Genomic DNA, 22,392 nt, shown 5'->3' with positions numbered 1-22,392 from the left:
ATGGTATCCATTGAACTCTTCTCCTGCACCACATTTCAGATGAGTTGATCTTTTTATAAGCTTTCTTCACTGTTCAGCTTTCACAACAATGCATAAATATGTGGAAATATAATGGTATCAACAATTGACAATCCTAACTTTCTCAGGCAGGTCTCACAAAATGGTTTGCATAAAATTATTAAACTATAGGTATCGAAAAAAGAGTAGACAAAATAAGTTTATCCCCCCCCCCCCGATAGTTTTGCTTCTTTGGTTCTCTAATCCAGGAAAGGTGGTTCACTGGAAGCCATTTTGCTGACAGATGGAAAAAGAAGAAACCACCCCAGGGACAAACCTCCAATACTGGTTTTTATGGTTGCACTACCACATCTGCCAGTGAGATCTCTTGAGAGTTCCTGGTACTGAGTTGCCTGCCAAAATAAATAAATACTACCAGATTTGGAATGAAGCAGGAGCAAATAAATGCAATTCTGAATTTGCTTATGTGATTTCTCCAGAATGTGCAAAAGTTATTTTATGACACCTGGTGGAGTTGTTTTTCAAAGTGCACTTCCATTTGTGCCTACTGAGATCACATGAAAAATTTTGCCTGGCTGTCTTTGGTTCACCTTCTGTCACCTTTGAAACAATAAAGCCAAATGGCTTCAGTTTTCTGTCAGCTATGAAATAGATGGATTTTAAAAGTCACAAGTGGAGAGGAAATTCCCATCTTCAGAGACGCACTGGTGAAAAGCCCTGCTTGCTGCTGAGCATTTTCAGGAAATAGTTGACAAGAGGAATGCAGCTGGCCTCCCTGAACCACTCATCATACCAACATTGGCCAGTCTATTTGGAGCAGTATCAACAGCTTCTTGTAAAAACCCAGTTTCCTGCATTAAATAGCAATAGGTTTTTTTTGGGGGGGGGGGGGGGCTGTCACCAATGCTGAACCAAAGAAAATAATGTTTATGGGAAAAGGGGACAAGAGAGATATGCTAGGCATTAACAACTTGCCACAGAATCTAGTGATGGTGGTTTGTGCCTACTAAACTTTCCTGTTTTTACATTCTGCAAAATCAAATAGAGGTAGGGGGTGAAGAATATATAGTATTCATAGTACTCACGTACTCAACCATTAAGTGGAGGCTTGTAAACCTGAACCGTTGCCACTCATCTGAATCTGTCCGGCTGTGTAGAGAAGATGGGGATTTGTTCAGTGCACCAAAAGGACAGAGCACTCTTTGAGGGCTCCTGTCCTTTCCCTCTTTCTTGGTTATTAATGTGCTGTGGCCAGGTATCTCCTTTGTTTCTGATACTATAAAAGCAGGAACAGAGAAAATCATCTTCTATAGGTGTTTTTAAGTATACTGGCTATGCTGGAGAACATCAGTCCCCAGACTGTGGATTGACCTGCTGGAAGAGATTTGACAGCTGACTACTCTGTATGAATTCAAAGGAAAATTGAAGACCAATCTCTTCTGGGAGGCTTATTCAGATGATTTCAAATTTTGAATTTTAAATGATGAATTTTCAATATAGATTGTTTTAATATGTGTACATCTTGTTTGTTCTTTTAATTGATGTGTGTTTTAACCAATGTCTTTTAAACTAATGTTTGCCTGTCAATTGTTGTTATTCCCCACCTTGATCCATGGGGAGATATGGGTAAGGAATAAATATCATCAGTCATCTCATCATCATCAGAAATGTTTTCTAGTGATGTTGTATGTGGATGGGAGACCACCAACAAATACCAGGTGCTGTAGGCTATATTTCAGAGGAAGGAACTGGTAAAACCACCTCTGAGTATTTCTTGCCTAAGAAAATCCCATGGAATTCGTAAGCCATAAGTTGACAGACAACTTGAAGGCATGTGCACAGACAGACAGACAGACAGACAGACAGACAGACACACACATCCTTTACTATGCCATTCCTTCATTTTATATGTATATACAGTTTGTGAAGCATAGCCAATGCTTTGGCTAGATTGCAGGGCACTAGCCATGGTTATAGAGAGACTCTTTTGAAAGACTAATGTAGTAATGAAGTAAAACACATACTATATAGATTTATGGGTGCGGGCAGTTTTATCAATTTACTTCTGAAGACAAACTCAACAAAAGGGACAAATCATCTGCAATAATATAAGTAGCCATATTTAGCAGATTTTTAGCAAGATCTTCAGCAGAAGTGAGGCCTTCCTAGCCATTTGTTTAGGAGCTGAGGTGGTATGAAGTGTTCATTCAAGTGTTCATTCAAATTGCTTGGAAATTTAAGAAACAGTGCACAAACCTTCTGGACAGGTGGGAAGCTGTTTTTCACAGAAAACAGGCAGTCTGTTAAACTGATGGTCAGCTGTTAAACTTTAAGTGTGTATGAGAGGCGAGACAAGTTGATGTATCTGAGTGTTATGATGTATGAGCAATGTGGAGGAGGAATATGTGTTATGAATATGTGTTTCTCAGATACACACTACACCTACATGTATAATCTCTATTGTGGATGGTGTCTTGATCTGCCAGCCTGCATGAACAATTTTCTCATTAGGTTCAATTAACCATCATTTTTTCTTACTTTGTTACTCCCTCTCTGTTCTTTGTACACTATGTATGCATTGCTTAGTTCCAGTTTGACATGAATATAATTTTTTAAAGACAGCCTTACTTGAAATAGATAGTCAAAATGGTCTAGATACCATGACTTTCTTCCTTTCTTTCCATGGCTCTATTACCATATATAAAACTAGCGAAAGACACATCAAATTTCATCCATGGTGGTGGTGGTGGGGGAGGAGGGGACTGGAGAGATAAGAGTGTTCCAAACCCATTTGTGTTGTCCCTTTCAGCTTTAGTCTTTCCAGTACTGCTCCACATGCCCTTTTACCTTTCTTCTCTCCACTCAGCATTCCTTATATAGTTACTGGGGTGGGAGAGAAGCTTTGGTCTTAGATTGCAATTGAGTGCATGGTCAGAGCATAAAATACTAATAATCATGGACTCTATTGAGTTCATGGACCATTCTAGTGGAAGAAACATGTTGTAGTGGTTTGAGTTTTGGACTACAGCTGTGGAGATCAGGGCTCAATTCTCTGCTTGGGTGACCTTGGATGAATCACACACTCTCAGCCCTAGAAAATTCTATGATAGGTTTGCCTTATGATCACCATTAGTTGGAAATGACTTGAAGGCACAAAACAACAAGTAACTAAATAACATGATTTGTAGTGTCCCAGTGATCTAAACCTACTAAGAAGTCTCTTCCCTCTGTCAAGTATCTTTGGATAAATTTAATGGATTTATTGCAAAACTGGTTCCTCCAACTTTTCCTCATAAGGAAGCTTAAATTGGTTAAGGTCTGCCTTTAGAAAGAGCCAGCACTGTCTTTAGAGAGTCAGCATTGTATAGTGTATAGTGGTTTGAGCACTGGACTACAACTCTGGAGAGCAGAGATTGAATCCTGGCTCAGCTATGGAAACCCACTGGGTGATCTTGTGCAAGTCACACTCTCTCAGCTTCAGAGGATGGTAATGGCAAAGCATCTCTGAAGAAACTTGCCAAGAAAACCCCATGATAGGTTTGCCTTAGGGTCTCCATAAGTTGGAAATGGCTTGAAGGCACTCAACAACAACAATTAGAAATCTAGGGGAAACCAAGAGAAATAAATGGTACCTGATAAAATCAGAAAGTAGGAACAATGGTTGCTCAAGCTTTGGCATGGGGGAGGTCCAAAACTATAAGCACATTTTCCTGATATTCAGTAACCTTTTGAATGAGATATGTGGGTGAAGTTGGGTTCATTTTTTATATGAAGAATGGAAAGGTCTGCCTTTAGAAAGAGCCAGCACTGTCTTTAGAGAGTCAGCATTGTATAGTGGTTTGAGCACTGGACTACAGTGTGCTGTGTGCTTTTTGGAATTTATTTGAACTTGTGCAAAATCAAGTTCACAGGAGGGGGGGTACTCTCTGTGATAATGCTCCTTTTAGTGCCAGAACCACAAAGTTTAATGCAGCTGTGCATTCCAGGGCTTGGGCTGGATCTGTGCAAATTATTCACAGTAAAATGCTGCTGTAACTTTGGTATTGTCTTTTCAACTGAGAAAATTTGCCAGCAGCATTTTTGTATGTTTCTGAAAACCTGTCTTCTTAGTTGTTTTTTTAATTGAAAACCAGCTTATAAAATAAAAATGGGCCACCTGAGAATTTGAAGAGGTACTGAGAAACGATCACACTTTAATGTGAAAACAGTAACTTTATCAGGATATGAAATTTGATTATTGAAAGTATTCTAGAAGCTAGAAATTTCTTGACAGTGGCAGTTATTCTCTCTTGTGTTTTGTACTCTTTTACATCTCTGTAGAGTCATCTTAAAAGCCCTCAATCTATTTAAAAATATAAAATATACTTAGATCTAAAATGAAATGTAATATGTTTCAGTTTATATGTCATGTCTACCTTTATTTCCATCAGCTGGGACAGTTTTGGGGAGAGGGAAAAGTGAAACATATTGAATACATTTTTCAAACTGAAATCTCCAAGCTGGAAAAGTTTAGTTAGTGTTAGAGTAGTAAACCTTAAAACCTTTAATAAAGAAGAACCATATTGTTATATTTTGAATCCTCTTCTGTTTACTTGACCAGACCAACACCCACCCGCACCATGTGTTTTTTTGAAATTATGGCTGGTATGCCTGAATCATTTTTTCATAGTCCAAGCAGCCTTGTCCTTCAGTAGATGCTGTGTGCATTTTAAAATTGACTTTAGACTTTGATTCCATGCAACACATTGGTGTAGGTTTCCTGTTTCATGATGCACTGTCAGTTCACTCAATCCACTCTGCCTGTTAATTTCCAAGCCCATGGGAGCACATAGTAGTGCATCCCAACTACTGTTCATGTGAATGTTTTGAATAACCTGCTTTACATTTTTTAAACACTGTTCAATGAAATACAGTTTCCAGACATGTGGAAGTACATTTTAGCCATATGAGGAATGATTTCAAAACAGAGAGAGGAAAGAAAGAAAGAAAGAAAGAAAGAAAGAAAGAAGACAGAGGAGATTGTTGCATGAGCTTAATTGTTGCTGCAGTCACATTGATTAAAGGAAATGGATACAAACCGGTTTTGAAGCAGTCCTTATCACATGTGTCTTCATTTACGGGACTGGGGCTGCTGCTTGCCATCCACAGTCCCTCCCTCTCTTTCACATACTCCTCTTTAACCCTGTCTCCCTGCCCTATTGCTCTACCAAGAATGCCATTTGGTTTTTTTTGTTTTGTTTTGTTTTTTAGTTACATTTCTTTTTTTAAACATAATTTAGCAACTATGTCAATGTGATTTAATGCAGGTTGAGAGAAAATAAAAGAAAGTGTAAAAAAGAGAAAACCAGCCAGTTTAGGACTAGTGAGGGGGAGGTAGGAGCGGGGAGAGGGAGGAAGGAGGAAACAGACTACGTGACTGCCCTATCCCAGAACTGCAGCTGGAAACCTATTGCATGAGAGGGCTAATGCAACAACAGCACAATTGGCAGCTATTGATAGGCTTTGCCTGTTAATGAAAAGGTGTGCCACAATCATGGGTGGACTACAGACCAGCTACAGGGCAGTGATGAAGTTGCTTGATAAGATTCTGCTGTAGACACTACTATCCTGCATTTGTTCCACCTTTTGAGCCTTGTACGATAATCCCCAGAGTAAAGTTATGATTCAGCTTCTCTTTGGACCTCACACATCCCATTACTGTTTACCATGCCTGCTGAGTTTTCTGAAAGTGGAAGTTCAAAAACATTTGGAAGATAAAAAAATTAAGAACCATTGCTTCAGATATAAATAAACCATTCTGCATGGCCATCATACTAGTGCAGCCTTCACCAACCTGGTGTACTCTAGATGTATATGGTCTCCATCAATCCTGCCCAGTATAGTTATGTTAGCTTTCCATTATAGGGATGACAGTTCAGGATGGGAAAGGCTACTGTCATGGCCAGAGTGTTGGGTCTGGACTATGAATGTTGCCACCATTGACAAGAGTGAGTAATTCTTTTGGAGTGCTTGCACATAGAATCAAGGCCAGCACCATCACCCCTGTTCACAGTGACTTGATCCTCCCCTGCTCCAAACTCATTAATTTACCTTAGAGCAAGGCATGGCAATGCAATAATGATCAGTGTTCCCTAGCCTGTAGCAGAGCATCTTCTTCTGTCGGACCTTCTTCCTAGAAGTAACGATGTCTGCAGACCTAGGCTGACTTCTGATGTTTCCATACACAGCTCCCCATCCTTCCATTGAATAATAACTGTCAAGCCCTACGAGTGGCCTCTGTTGCTGTTATTTGCCAGTGCAGAAAGAAGAGATGGGGCAGGTGATTCAGACCATAGTGAATCAGCTGCTTTGAGTTTAGTTGGGGTGAAGAAATGAGTGTGTACTCTTGGATGGAGTGCACCCACCCTTTCATTCTCCTAGGGACTCAGAGCAGTCAGATCTTCACCTCCCTCCCTTCCCTTTCCTCTGGCAAGAAGGAGCAGCAGCAGCCCCTTCCAGGACTTAACAGCTGTCAGACATGGAAAAGTTTTAGGGTAGAATGCAAGGGCAAGACAATAGAACACTTACATCACTATCAGGAAGCCACCTTAGTCTCCCGCCAGGAATTTTGCACTAGTAGTCTCACTCCCATTCCAGGAGAAAGGTAAAGGTAAAGATAGTCCCTTGACATGAATGTACTGTATAGTCATAACTGACGGTACTCATCTCTGTTGCTAACACTGAAGAGCCAGCGTTGCCCAAGGATTGCTCTGGTGGTCATGTGACCAGCATGAACGCACCAAATGCTGTTACCTCCCCACTGAGAAGTGGTACCCATTTATCTACTTGAATTTGCATGCTTTCAAACTGCTAGGTTGGCAAAAGCTGGGACTAGCGACAGGAGCTCACCCCATCATGCAGGACTTGGGCCTCGAACTGCCAACCTTCTGATCATCAGAACTATCATCTTAACCACTGAGCCACTGCATCTAGGAGGAAAGAGATGCTATATATGTTTTCTCATGCTCTGCCCTAAGTGAGCACATCATGTGTTGTTGGGACAGGAAAGAGAAAGGCAGCGGCAGAGGGCAGCTAGTGTTGAGCTTTTTGTGTTGGAAAATCTTCTCTCCCATGCGTGAGCAGAATTCCACTGGACACGTTGGAGCAAGGAAAGCTGGAATGGCAGAACCTAAGGGAAGCATTTGTCATTGGAAAAAAGTGTTTAGTGCTGTTCAGCACAAACTGGCTCTCTCAGATCTCACTTTTTCCTAAGTAGTAATGAGTTTAAAAGGCCATTCCTCTGACCTGGGGCCAGTGCTTCACTCCCTTTTTGTTACTTCCTTTCTTGCCCATTGTGGTGATCAGATGGGGGTGGAGGAGTGTGTGCCCCACCTATGGAGGTGGTTGATTCTGTAGAAACATCAAGATCAGGTGCTGAGATTTCTTGGATTGCAGGCTGTTGTCCACTGTTGGGTTGTATCTGGAGCTAGCCCTCCCATTGTCTTGGTTCATCATGTTCAGAATATCGTCCCTACCAACAGACAATTAAAGTAGGATGGACATCATGACAGAACTGAATTCTTTTTAAAGCTACCTCCTCACACCTCAATACACCTTGTGCCTGTAGGCCCAGGTCCCATGAAACTAGATCATGGCCAGTTGTGAGGGGATGATAATTTCTTACTAACTTTGGGGATACACAGAATATACCCCTTGGCTCTAAAAACCTTGGCCTAAATCCTACTAAAGTTGACACGCTGAATCATGGAATTCGCATAAGAGTTGATTTACCATTCAGGAACTGATTCATTGGATCTCCTGCTTTAGCTTGGATTAGCAGTGGAATGTAGACCATTATTTAGCTCATTAAGTGAGGATTACAATGGCGGGTTACAGACCGCCTGTTTGGGGTGGGCTGCACCCGCCCCTTTCCCCGGTGTATCGTGGCCTCAGCGGCTAGACCGGCAGCCGCTGAGGCCCCAATACGCCGCTTTCCAGGCTGCGGGGAAGCGGCAAAAGGCTGCTTCCCCACAGCTTGAAAAGGGGTGTCCCTGGGGCTTCAAGCCCCAAGGACACCCCGCTGCGCCCAGTGGACCAAACCAGGAAGGAGCTCCGAAAATTGTTTGCCATTTTTATTGATTTGTTTTAGATGGTTTTGATTCTGCAGATATTTTAATTACATTGTAATGTTAACTTTTAGTAGGTCCTCTCTGCATTTTTATCTGTATTTGTTTTAATGTCTGTAAGTTGCTTTGAGTTCTATGTAGTATATAACATAGGGCTGTTTGACAGTGGAACACACTCCCTTGGAGTGTGGTAGAGTCTCCCTCCTTGGAAGTCTTTAAACAGAGGCTGATGGGTATGCATTGATTGAGAGTTCCTGCATGGCATGGGGTTGGACTGGATGGCCCTTGTGGTCTCTTCCAACTTTATGATTCTATGATTCTATAAGTGAATCCATGAATAAATAATGTAATAATTGTCCAGAGATTCAACAAGTGTGCTTGGGTTTCATTCTCTTCCCCAGGTTTCAAGATCCAGAGAGAGCAGAAATGACCATGACTGCCAACAAGAATGCCAGTGTCAGCAGGAGAGCTGGGGGAAGTAAGGTGTCTCGGGATACTCTAGATCGGTAAGTGCAGTGCAAAAATGTCACACTATTTTCTTGTTTGATGCCAGACCTCTTGCTTTAGTTCCCCAGGAGCTGAAGTCAATTTGTGGCCAGTTAACCCTGGAAAGTGTGGACTAGTCAAGTATAAACTGAACTGCTGAGATAATTGCAGGCTTTATTTACATGTAACACTTCAAGTTCTAAGGATACTTGAGTTTTGACTGTTATGTTATGAATTTATCAGTTTTTATTATTTGAATTTGATTTTTATATATTCTATGTTATTCTTGTGTTGTACTATTAACATTTATGATATGCTTATAATAAACGTTTTTATTTTAAAAAGAAGAAGAAGCCAGTTTGTGGTCATGTTCTACTATTTTGTGTTTCCAAAGCCTTGGGTAGAAAAGAATGTGTGCTGAGAAGGATGTGGTACTAGGAGACATCAAGACAGGGCTGGCATTAAGTATTGGAACCATTGGGCATCTGCTGAGTTCTGCATCTAACAGGAAGATTATTGATGTCTGTCAGCTAATTTTCTGGATCCTCTCTACTCCTGTTTGCTTTGCCTCTTCTGAGCAGAATGTGCCTAAAGGAAGGGGGCAAGTGAGTGGGTGGATGGGGCAGCCACAAGGGGTAGCCAGTTGACGGGCATAAAATTAGCATTATTGGAGCAGACCTTAGTTGCACATATTGAAGGCCAAACCTGAGAACTCTTTCTCTGTCCTGTCTGGTCCTTATAGAAAAGGGAGAGAACATGAGGAAAAAAGAAAACTGATCTGGGATTGAGAGAGCAATTTTTAAAAAGGTACTCCATAGGAATAAAAATAAAACTTCAGTTCTGTGAGGTTTAGCTGAGGCAGAATCTGGCCTCTTTGATGTGAATCTCAACATGTGTGCTGTGGCCCCTTCTGGTACTGTCTTGTGGCAACATTTTTTCTTGGAGCTTCTGTCAGGCTTTTTTGCTTTGCTATGCAGGGAAGGCTTGGTGAGGTTTTTCCTCCAGACTCCCAGAGTATCTTAAGCAGGGCTTTCCACAGGCCTTCCTTGTCCCTTAGGAGTTTCATTCTGTCTTGCATCAAGGAGACAAGGGCAGCCAGCACCTTTTTTTCTCCACCACAGCTATATTTCCACATTTCAGCTGAAACAACTGCTTCCTCCCACCCTAAGTGAGGCTGCATCTGCACTGCAGAAATAATCCAGTTTGATACCACTTTAACTGCCATGGCTCAGTGCTATGGAATTCTGGAAACTGTAGTTTGTTAAGCCATGTCAGTTAAAGCAATCTCAAATTAAATTGAGATTATTTCTGCAAGTGCAGATGCAGCCTGAGTTGGGAATAAACAGTTCAGTGATTGCTAAAATGGGCTCCCTTTTATCTGCTCTTCAGCTCTTTTTTAAAAGGTTTGTTCTTGGGGTGGGTGATTGACCAGGAGGTAGAAGAGAGTTTGCAGAAATACTCTGGGATCTTCTTCACACTTCCTTGGCTGATTTGTGTGTGTGTGTGTGAGGAAAACCTCTTCAGGTTTTTCCCCTTCACACTTGCCTGAGCATGTGTGTGTGTGTGCATTCCCACTTTTGTCCCTTGCTTTGCCTTGGCACTTTCAGCTCCAGCAGCCAAAATAGGTGAGCTGCCATTGGATATTTTTCTTTTCCCATCTCACACAGCTGCTAGAAGCCTGAGTGGTGTGTCTGACCACTTTGTGTTCATGCTCAGAAGAGTGTCAAATAATTCAACTGTATTGTCTATGAATACTATCTGTAAATTCTAGTTGGTTTAAAATGTGGTGGCCTGACAACTGGTGGGAACCAGGTCTTGTACACATTTAGTCACTGGGCACACTTCAAAATGTCATTGTAAATTTTAGATCTCTAAATGGCTTGTGCTCAAGGTCTAAGGAACATTTGCGCATAATGGTGCACTGGGTGGGAGAGGATGGGGGGGGGGGCAGAAGTTGTTAATAGCCTTGAGAAGGGAGTTTCCATCAACACCAATGTTGAATTTCCCTTTATTTGGCAAGTTAGTGACCAGAGCACATAACAGTTCCACATTTCAACAATTTCTGGTTTCTGACAGTGCTATAGTCTCTAACCTGTCAAATATGTTGGGGATTCATGTACAGACTCAATCAAAGGAAGAGGGAAGCCTTTTAGTATGACATCTCAGCACTCTTTGTTTCAATTCATCTACTTGGCTGACTTCTTGGAAAGCTGTGAAAAACAGTGCTGCCTGAGTCATTGGAAAAGTTCCTTCTTTTTCATTAGTCTCAACAGTGGAAGCACTCTAATATAGTTTTGGTTTAAAGCCTGAAGTGATTAATTCTGAACATATTTTCAACAAACAAAAACATCATTACAGAACACTCACACCAAGAAATCTGGTTACTTGTTTAATATGGAATTTGAGTAGTACAGTACTACAAACAAAATGTAGTCAATACCTTTTGGGGTTTTCTTTACAATCAGTGGAATAATGTTGCTATTTTCTTGCAGAAAGCTATATTCCTGTAACTGCCCTTTCTTCTAAAGAAGTTATTTAAATATGATTTGATGGTAGTGATCTGGAGATAATCATGTCTCTATATACCAATAATGTAACTTGTTCCCATCACCACTCATTTGCTAGCTGGTAATCCTTTTAGATTCATTTATCTAAAGGGTTAAGGAAAACATGCCATGGTGGAAATATTTGCACTTTGGGAAATGACTCTCACCAAAGACTGTCTATTTGAATATTTTCCTGCCCACAGTCAGCAGAAACAGAAGCAAAACCTGGCAAGCAAGTGAAAATATTAAGAAATTTGCCCATCTGTATTTGGCGGTTTAAGAGAAAACCTCAGTCAAAGTTGGCTTTATCCTGCTAATGCACTAAGCAAGAGTAAATTATAGCAGCCAGACATGGGGAGTCTTTTAAAAGAAATGTAATATTGATATTAAAGTTTTAGCATTTCAATAAATGTCATATCATATGAAAGACATTTGCTGAAACTGTTCCATACCCTTCGCAAGAGAAGCAAAGATAATTGGGGGGAGATCATACAATTTCATTATTTAATTGTAAGGAGCCGAGAGAGGAGGCAGCACATGAGTGAAATGTTAACACATAGGCCCAGTTTACACATTGCAATAAGGGATTCCAGCCTTTCATTTATGAGCAGTTTTCTGGAAGACACTGTCCAATAACCCCTGCTGCAAGCATGAACAAGCCACAAGCCTTCTATCTATGGCCTTTTGTCTTCACATCTGAAACCAGTAGTCTGGCTTCTCTCTCCCCTGATATGCCAAGCTTTTAAATCAGCAATAAACGGTAGGTTGTTCTCTGTATTGACGTATGACAGACAAGCCAGAGTGCTATATTCAGGCATCATAATAAGAAAAGCATGGATGAAAGTTTTGTTATTTGTCCTTGCAGTGGAGCAGCCAGGAAGGTGCTTTGTTCATGATATGCTAGAATTTTCAGTCATTGGGCTATAATGATGTCTGAACAGACTGTTATAATCATGTCCATCACCAAGCTGTATATATCTGATTTGAATGAGAAAGTATCTTGCTGCCTTTACTACCTGAGTGTTGTCATGATTTTTAAACTCATTCTTCACACCAGTAAATGATCTACTTGACAGGAGCTACAGCTAGCTCTGTATCTCTGATGAGTCCTGGTTCTGGAAAAAAATGGGGGAAATAAAGGTGGCAGCAACAGCAGTATCACTTCTCTATGATGCTGTTTTCCATATCCATATTTCATATTATGAGATATATACTTGAACACCCTGAGGTATACACCTAAGTAATATAATGTGTGTCATGATCCTTAGACTCTTCAGTAGAGAGAGACAAGTTAATAGAAAAGTGTTGTTGTTGTGAACATGGTTACCTTACTCAGGGCGTTTTCTTTTCAAGATTTCTTCTGAGGACTTTTGCTATTGTCCTCTTCTGAAAATAAGTGTGTGTGACTTGTCCAAGGTCTTGGTTTTCCATGGCCAGGCAGGATTTGAACCCTGGTCTCTAGAATCATAATCCAACACTCAAACTACACCATGCTGACTGCCCTGCCATTGTGTTGCTTTTATACAAAAAAGCTATAAAAGTACATATGTTAGTAGTATTTGGCTAGAAAGGGGATAGTTGCTTCTCCTGGATATGGATTTGTAGTTTATTGTGGCACCAGAACTGTCTGGCAGAGGAGGCTAAATATTTCTCATAACTGCAGAACCCCAAATTCTATAGCATTGAGCCATAGCAGCTAACGTGGTATCTAACTGCATTATTTCTTGAGGGTAGGTGCATCCTAGTTCTCAAGCAATGTAGGACTTTAATCACTATATTTAGTTGTGTTTGAAAAGGGACTGGAACCCAGTGCAGCTGCTTGACCATGACATACTCTGACTTCAGCCAAACCCAGTCCACAGTTTTGCTACAGAGTCCTGGACTATATTCTGTATTCTACAGCTTGTATAGAGCAATTGCCTCCACAGTCATTTCCTGCATTATGCAGCTCCTGACAAAATCCTGAAAGGAAAGATGCAAACCTAACCAGATCAAAGATATCTCTGAAGAAAATCTAAGTACTAATGGACACAAGTGTCCCTTTTTCAAACAGGTCAAAGGCAAGAAAAACAAATTGTTTAAAAGGACATCAGGCTTTCTGCCATTAGCACAGATTCTGTTTTGTTGTGTTGTTCCAAACATGAGCTCATTTTATTTGAAAGCCAAAATTAAATTGTTTACTGTTGGCTCTTTCTGTTTCTGAAGGGGCTTTCAAAAGAAGCTTCGAAGTATCCTGCAACTGCTTCATATAATTACTGTGTTCATGCCTACAGTAAAGGCCAAGTATACATCATTCAGTGGAAGCTAAGTGTCCAGCTTTTCATTTTGAACCATGAGAATAGAAACCTCCTTATCTGGCCATGGACCTTTTCCTGGAGCATTTAGGCTTCTTGCTGCAGGGAGTTCTGTTGCTTTTTTTTCTTCATCTATATGCAAGCCATTGACAGGGTTGTCTGTCTTGCTCTTGTGTGTAGCACCTTAAGGATCCAATATAGGGAGAGGTGGGATATGAATTATTATTATTATTATTATTATTATTATTATTATTATTATTATGTGATGAGATGAGTTGGATGAATCCAGAATCCTGAAGCCAAGTGAACTGATTCTGGGGACTCTTTCACACTACACAGTCATAGCATTATGACTGCATTTTAACTGCTGTGGTTCTATCCTATGGAATCCTAGAATTTATAATTTAGGGATGGACATTCAGCCCCTTTAATATTTCACCAAACTACATTCTTGATGTGGAATCATAGTGGCATGAAAGGGAGAGGGGTTAGAAGACATTCAAGGAGAAATGGGCTTCCTCTGAATTACTCTCAGGTGAAACTGGATCAACCTAGTTTCATGATTTCATGGGAGGTTTGAACACAGAAGGAGATCTGGATAATTTATCTCCAAAAATTATACTGTTCTGTACAGCTTTAATAGAAGGAAAGTATCTTTTTGGAATGAGTGGGAAGCTGTGGTAGTATGTACCTGGCACAACCAAGGAAGGATATTTCATATGGCCCTCTAGCCCAGTGCTATTAAAAGTGTTGGTTTCTGGACCAGTGCTGGTCCATGAGCTACTGGCTAGGAAGCTGTGGTGGTATATGACCTGACACAGCCAATAGAGAGTAGCTGTCCACAAGCTACTGGCTATGAGACTGGGCTCATTTTTCAAGAAGCTCAGCTGGAAAAAAAATCATTGTAATGAGTGGGCACAAATATGGTGTCACCTAGCATGCTAGGGGGAAAAATCCTTGCTGGTCCCACACATCAGCTAATTTAGGAACCACTACTCTAGTCTACTGGTAGCCTGAAGCCAGGCATGACAGGGTGCCACATTAGGGCATCCAACAGTTCTTTTCTAGCACACTGAAAAGTGTTCAGAGTGAACGGTGTTTTCACTTTTACACAGTAACACTCCACCTAGAAGTTGGTACTAACTAGTTATAATTATTAACAATTATTTCCCTTACCTGACCTGATTGTTTCATTTAACATGTGCATTGTTAGTTTTGAATAAAAGGTTTGCTGAAACATGTTGAAGCGCTGTTCTTTTTGTGGTGTAGGAACCCATCCCTATTCTTTCCATGTTATTTCTACATCTGTTACAAAATTTTCTGTTAAAGAAGTGATGCCTAGGAACACATCTACTTTGTTAACTGAGGCATACTTGCATTTCTAACTGTTTCTAAGTACTAGTTTGAGTTTTCACTACTCTTTGTGTAATTTCACTCTCTATTACTCCTCTTCCTTTCTTTGCTCATCATGAATGGGCATCTCCACAAGATGAGCATGATTAATAGTGCTAGGAAAGCCAGTAGTGCTTAGCTATAAACATGAATGTGTTCTAAACATATGGTCTTAATCAGGAAATAATAACTTTGGATGGACGGCTACAACATCTCACATTTCAGACCCATTTCTCCATTACTTTGGCCATTGTGTAAACCTGGCATGGAATTATCAGATCATTACTTTACTGATGTGGAGATAATAGACTTTTTTGAAGCATTGTCTTATTGTTTCAGCTACAGTAGATAAATGGAAAGGTCAGGCAAGAGGAAAGGAAATTATTACCTTGTTTTAGACCAAAACAAAACTCAGCATGTTTTTTCGGGTGGTCAGAAATTCACTGGTTGTGGTGGAATCTGCAATGCAGTATGCTGACCAATCGACACTCCATTTTTGAGCACTAGTTCCATTGTTTATGTCAAGAGGTCAACCTTTAATACAATTGCATTTCTGTTCACAAATGATGTAGTGGCTATATATACTGTTTTCTGAATAAGAATAGTAGCAAAAATAAAATATTGCAACAACAGACATACAGAGCTTCTGGATCAAAAGCCAAAAACTGATCCTGGAGTCATGTGTATAGCCATTGCTCTCTGCCCCTCCTTCCTTATCCTGCTAATAATCACAGTCTTCTGCTTGAAATACCAAGGACCTGTAGGTCATTAGCTAGACATTGTGACCAAAAATTAATAGGAAAAGAAAACATGACTGGGCTTATTTTGGGATGAGTGGCAAAGAGGTTTATTATTTTAGCAAAGATTTTGATAATCAAAAACCAGCTGTATAGTGAGACAAAATAGAAGGTTTTTAAAAGGATGGGTTGAAAGTAGTTTGTCAGTCAACTGGAGGTCTCCGTTTCATGTTGTAAGGCATTGGTATTTGGAGGGGAAAAACAGGCCAGTTTAATTGCTCTTCAGCTAAGAATTTATGGAAGAGATATTAAGTACAGTATTTGCACAAAAGCTTTTTTTGTGCCAGTCAAGGGAGCCTGACCACCCTCTTCCTTCAAATGACACACATATCTTTCTTCATCACAAAGTGCTGGCATTTTCTTTGATTTTCCCTTTATCCTGTCCTTCTGATCTGTTTGTTTGTTTAAACATGGGTTTTACAGTAGAAATTCTATTTGCACAAATATATATTAAATAATCTATCATACCTGGTTTCCTGGGGGAACCTATCACATGTGCTTAGTGATGTTGTTACAAACAATCAGCCAATCAGTATTTGTACTGCCCCTTCTTCTTTAAAGTGACAAAATCTATTCAGTCCTGTATGGAATCTTTAAGAGAAATGTGATAATAGCCTGCTTGGTTTACTTAAGAGCAGAGTGGATTCATAAACCTATTGCATGTTATAGTCGAACACTCAATATCAGCCGAATATACATTGCATATGCCCTGGATTTCTATCTCCCTAACTTCTTGATTGTTCCCACATGAAGACCACATTCTGTGGAAACCAGCTGTCTTTGTTCAAAAAGAGTGGCCCCCAAATTCAGCTGCTAGGAGACCCAACCACCCCAGAACTGATCTCAAAATTGAGATCAGCTGGAACCATGACAGGGGGGACTTATCTCATGAGGAAAAGGGGGATGCTTTTTTATAAAACTGTGGCGGGTTATAGACCGCCCATTTGGGGCGGGCTGCACCCGCCCCTTTCCCCGCTGTATCGGGGCCTCAGTGTGCAGAGCGGCAGCTGCTGAGGCCCCGATCCGCCGCTTTTCGGGCTGCGGGGAAGCGGCAAAAGGCCCCTTCCCCGCAGCCTGAAAAGGGGTGTCCTTGGGGCTTCAAGCTTGGCCCCTTTCTCCCTTGCTTCGCTGGGCACAGCCGTCTGAAACGGAGCTCCTTCCTGGTCTGCGGAAAGGGCGCCCTAGGCGCCCTGGCGTGGACCGACAACATCACGTCCGCACCGCCCCATATAGAGGCGGCGCGGTCGTGACGTCGTCATGGCGGTCCCCTTGTGAAAGGGGAGCCGGCAATTTTGTACGGACTCAGTTATTGAGCACCGCACCTTCCTAACCCTAGTACGGACTGAGTCCGTACTTTAATGGCGGTCTGTAACCCGCCAGTGTAATGTTTTTGACAGACAAGGCTGGATGGCCATCTGTCAGGGATGCTTTGATTTGGATTTCCTGCATGGCAGGGGGTTGGACTGGATGGCCCTAGTGGTCTCTTCCAACTCTATGATTCTATGATTCTATGATTCTATTCCCACCAGATCATGAAGCAAAATAACAGGCCCCCACCACAGCTGATCATACCTGAAGCGCCTCACCCAAATGTTAATAGTGTCAACCTAGAAGGTGACATCTCCAATCTTTAGGGCTTATCTAGACATGTCTGTCTTGGATATTCCCCCCCCCCCCATTACACCTGTACCTTTTGGATCAGGTTGTGCCCAAGGAACATATATTACTTGTGATAACCAGTATTAGGGTCTGAGGAGGCTAAGTGTGAACACAAAATAGAGCTAGACAGCTTCTTTGAATAGGCCAGGGGCCCAAGTGCCACTTCATTTCAAACACACACAGTAGAGTGCTTTACATATTGAAGAATTGTAGGGACATGTTTTAAACAACCTTGCCACTTTTACTGTTACGCTCATGTGCTGACAAGAGACTCAACAATAACTTTACAGTCCAACCTTTCTCTTACTTTGATAAAGTTATGTACACAACCTTGCCAATGTTATGTCATAGCTATCTCTGACTTAGACTTACTTGGCTTCTGAGACACTGACTTGACTTGATGACTAAAGACAAACCTGTTGAACTGTGGTTGATAGCCTGCTTTCCCCCCCTAGTATGATTCTTAGCCAGTTCCTTCCCAGAAACAAAAACAGATTTGTGAGGGAAGTCTGGCCATGTTTTGCACCGAGGGAAACATGAGAAGGCAGCCACAGGAAATAGTAATTGCATAATTCATTATTTTCTGTGGCTGCTTTCTTTCAGAACCTGGTCTACATAGGCTTGATTCATAAGTATGGAAGAACCTTTTCTGTAGAAGCAGCTGTTCTTTTATGGAGATGATGAGGTCGGCTGCTGGAGAGGGCTGTCAGCTTTCATCATTTGATACAACATTCCCAGCCATAATAACAGCAGGCACTATGTTTCAGTGCAATTGAAAGTTGTCTGGTTTTTGTCTGGAGCAAAACAAATACCCAGGTGTATCACTAGATAGTCCTGAAATCTGAAAAAGAAAATAGGGTCATATAGGTAGAGTCTGGAAAAGTTACTTTTCAAAACTGTAATTTTGAACCTGGCCATGTGGACTGAATATTCTGGGAGTGGTAGTCCAAACAAGTAATGCAAATAGATGTTAGGAAAGTTATGTATTTGCTTCTGAAGGCAGGTGGTCCATACCTTGTTCTCCTACCTTGTGAATGTCTAATGATCCAAAATATCTGATGTGAGTTTGCTGTGCAAAATCTCCCTAGCCTCACAAGTGATAGCAGCCAACAAACTGGAGTTGGGAGTTGGGATGGGGAGACAAGGAGCATGGTGAGAACATGTCATGCTCTTTGGATTCAATAGATATTATGGAAGGGAGGGGGAAGAGGGGCAGTACTGCTGCTCTGATGTGAGCCTCATGACATATATAATGCCTAGCTTCAGCTTGTAATAAATGGGAGCACCTCAATAATCCCTCCATACTTGGCCTGATTTGAATATATAATACAGAAACATTCCACAATGTCAAATTCAAAAGCTCTGTTGAGACTTTTTTTTTTAAAAAAAAAAAAAATAGAAGTGGAAATTTTCCAACATTCATCATCTGTGCCTGCCTGTTTTTCCTTCTTTCTTTCTTTCTTAAATGTAGATGGCAAGAAATTAGATCAATATTGCCAAAGGCATATTTGCAACATACATGGTCCTGATGCACAGCCAGGACACATTTAATCTGATGGTTAGGAAGGGCGCCATAGCTGCAGCGGCATCGCTACACGGAACTTTTTCAGTGTTGTGTCATCCGGACGCAGCACTGGAGGTGCACCATGATGCTGCATGTCATCTGGAGTGGCGTGTGGCATCAGGGTGCCCTGGGGGCGCCCTCAGTCATGTGGCATCAGGACGCTATGCCCTTACTCTGCCCCCAAGCCGACCTTTCAGGCCAGTCTGGACAGGGCCTGACTCTGGATAATCAAGTTTGAATCCTGACTCAGCCATATAAACCCACTGGATGACCTTGGGCAAGTCACACTCTCTCAGCCTCTGAAGAAACTTGCCAAAAACACACTGTGATAGGTTTGCCTTAGGGATGCCATAAATCAGAAATGGTTTGAAGGCACACAACAACAACACATTTAAAAACTTTGATCATTGCACTGCATGAATTTTGTATCTAAAAATTACTTCAAAGGAAGACAGGGATAGCCAGCTTGCAACTGTCTATATAGGACTACCTCTAGTTCTGGTCTTGATGAAAAGTATGGCAGGAAGTTATCACATGACAGGAAGCTATTTTAGTGCAAAATACACACCTGATACTTGGTAGTAGATTATGTGTGTATGTGTGTTTTAAAAAAACCACACACACAATTTTACAATCTGGCTTAAACAGTCCATGACTTAACAGTCCATGACATTCCGACCGTGTGGTCTCGAAAACTTGCATTTTGACCATGTTAAGCAAAACACAGAATGAGTTCATAAATTATATTGAAATAGGAAAACAGGACAGCAAATGACCCTTTATTTGGTTTCTGCTTTAACATGTAAAATGCAGAGTTGTGCCTCTCACTTGTGTGGAGATTTGTGAGCCTCAGGTAGCTCACATTATTATTAGTACAGTAGTAGTATTAACCTTTATTTATAAAACGCTGTAAATTTACACAGCGCTGTACATACAATCTTTTAATTAGATGGTTCCCTGCCCTCAGGCTTACAATCTAAAAAGACACAACACAAAAGGAGAAGGGAGTGGTGGCGGGGAAGGCGATGAGGTCCAGCAGTTCTTCTCTACCTCCCAGGCCTGGACCAAGTCAGATGGACTGGAGGGAGGACTTGGCTTCTAGCCTGCCTCTCCCTCCCTCAAGATGGTGGCTGAAAGGAGGGCTTGTCTTCTTCCAGGCAGGTCTGGTGGAGCTAGCCTGCCTCACTTAAGATGGTGGATGAAGGGAGGGTTTCATGGAACACTTTGCAGGTGAGATAAATGAGCTGGATTCCCAGTGTTAACAATAAGAGTCGGGAAAGGAGAAATGTGAGTGACTAATCCTTTAGCATAATATGTGAGCCAACTAACCTTGCCTTAGTAGAATTAGGTAGTTCCAGTTAATATGACTGCTATACCTACATTATGACAACTTCCTTACCCTGGAAATGCAGTTGGCTCACAGTGTTCAACGTTCTGTATGAACACATATTTTAGGTTTAAATGTAGTTTCCCTTCCTGACCCCAGTGGTCCACCAAGGCAGATCGCTTTTGTCATAGAAGCTTTTGAATTTAGGCCAAAGGTGTAAACATAGCCATAGCACTTCAGTTTACCCATCCTAATCCAGGAACAAGAACCTTCAGATATCTCTTCTAGTGTCCTTTGTTGTAAGCTGGTTAGATCTGCAGAATGAAAAGATCTGTGAACATAGGGGCTATCCAGACTGGCCTGAAAGGTCAGCCTGTGGGTGTAGTCAGGGTGCAGCGTCCTAATGACGTAGGCCCTAACTCCGCTCAGGGCACCATGATGGCGCATGCCACTCCAGATGGCACGCGCCATCATGACACACCTCCGGTGCTACATCCACATGAGCACCGAAGGGGCACCATACAACCACACTGCTGTGGCTGTGGTTCCCTTTGGAGGTGCAAAAAGGAGCTTTCGAGGCTGGACAGGGCCACACGTGTGAGGTTGCCAGGAAAGGGGGCGGTCTGTATTAGCCCACTATAACACTTTTTTTAGGCCTGTTACAGACTGCCAAAATAAAGCTGCTTCGGGTCTCTTTGGAGGTATGCTGTTTAAATGATGCATGCACCCTAAGAATCCAGAAGCTGCACCAAAGCTGCACTCCAGTGCTTAGGAATGGAGTGTGGCTTTGGCGCGACCTCTGGACTCTTATTTAAATAGCATACCTCCAAAGAGACCCGAAGCAGCTTTATTTTGGCAGTCTTCAGGATGGCTTCAGCTACTTGGGTACTAACTTGGCTTCTCCTGACCAGCTGCAGATTTCAAAAACGGCTTGAGTGTTGGCAAGGTATCTGTCTGCATTCATGTTGTCTACTTGCATACAATGCTTGGCTTTTGCTTATGTGTATGTTAAATCACCTGCTGCATTTCCTTGTACTCGCTCTTTTAGTTCTCTAGATTGTCTAAGACCTAAAATACATTTTGGGAAAGCTGTTTGGGATTACAGTCCCTAAATTCTTGAATCATCTGAAGTATTCTGGGAATTGTGGTTTTTCTCAAATAACTTTACAAAGCACTGACGTAGCTTCACAAAATGCAGACCCCTGAAAATATATGGATGTAATTATTTTTATTCATATATATGTTACTCTTCTCTACTTTGAAAGAAGAAAAAAAAAAACAACCACTCTACTTGTATTGGCATCTTGACAAATACCAGTTCTGTAGAATTGACTGCACTCTCTGTGTCATTTTTTCCCCAGACCATTACATGTCCAGATGTTTTGGATTGTAGTTCCCATAATGCCTAACCCAATGGTTGATCTGTTTTTTTTTTTTTGGGGGGGGGAGTTATAATCTGTTTTTATTTGGAGGCAGAAACATGTGGAAGCCAGTTTGTAGTGATTTGAACATTAGACTAAACGCTGGAGACATGGATTTGACTACCCACCCAGCCATGGAAACCCACACTCTCTCAGCCTAAGAGAGCAAAAGCAATCCTCTCTGAACAAATCTTGCCAAGAAAAACCTGTGATAGGATCACCTTAGAGTCACCATAAGAAGAAAATGACTTCAAGGCATACAACAAGTGAACAATGTGAATAGCTCTTCTCTTTGACTTTATACAGCTGGTGAACAGAGTCAGACACATCACCCTAGTGAACATTCTTGGTATTCGAAGAAACTGTATTTTCAGTACATTCCCTTCATCCTCCCCCTCTCCCCTTTGTATTCATCCATATACATTTGAGTCCCACACAATTCTTGAAAGTTTTCTTTTAAAAATAATGTGAAGCCTTTTTCTTTGTTTTTCAGGTGTCCACAAAAAAGGCTCTTGCTTTTATTAAACAAATAAAAGCTGTTTATCAAACTAATATGATCTTCTTAAATGAACTGGTCCATCTGTTACTTGACTGAAGACAAGAAGTTTCTTTTGAAAGAACTGTGGCATTTTCTAAAAGGCTTTTTCTTCACCCAGGAAAACAATAAAAAGAATTGTCAGGGACAGTTCATAGATCAGGAATGGCGAGTGCGAAAACATTGGAGTGAAAGAAAAGATAGGAAGTTAACCAGAGTTTTGAGTGCAAGCTGCAAAGCTCCACTCA

The 22,392-nt window shown here is 41.3% G+C and overlaps 1 protein-coding gene across 4 annotated transcripts in view; it reads left to right on the top strand.

The window, feature by feature from the left end:
• Positions 1-22,392, top strand: part of DENND2B (DENN domain containing 2B) — a 225,541-nt gene that overhangs the window by 90,964 nt on the left and 112,185 nt on the right. For all 4 annotated transcript variants that reach the window (XM_042439251.1, XM_042439425.1, XM_042439339.1 and 1 more), the window contains one exon: positions 8,525-8,629. In XM_042439251.1, coding sequence (XP_042295185.1) covers positions 8,525-8,629 — 105 coding nt within the window. The remainder of the gene's footprint in view (positions 1-8,524; positions 8,630-22,392) is intronic.

This window comes from Sceloporus undulatus, chromosome 1 (genome assembly GCF_019175285.1).
Source record: "Sceloporus undulatus isolate JIND9_A2432 ecotype Alabama chromosome 1, SceUnd_v1.1, whole genome shotgun sequence".
Classification (NCBI taxonomy): Eukaryota; Metazoa; Chordata; class Lepidosauria; order Squamata; family Phrynosomatidae; genus Sceloporus; species Sceloporus undulatus.
This window is presented reverse-complemented; position numbering and strand designations above follow the sequence as displayed.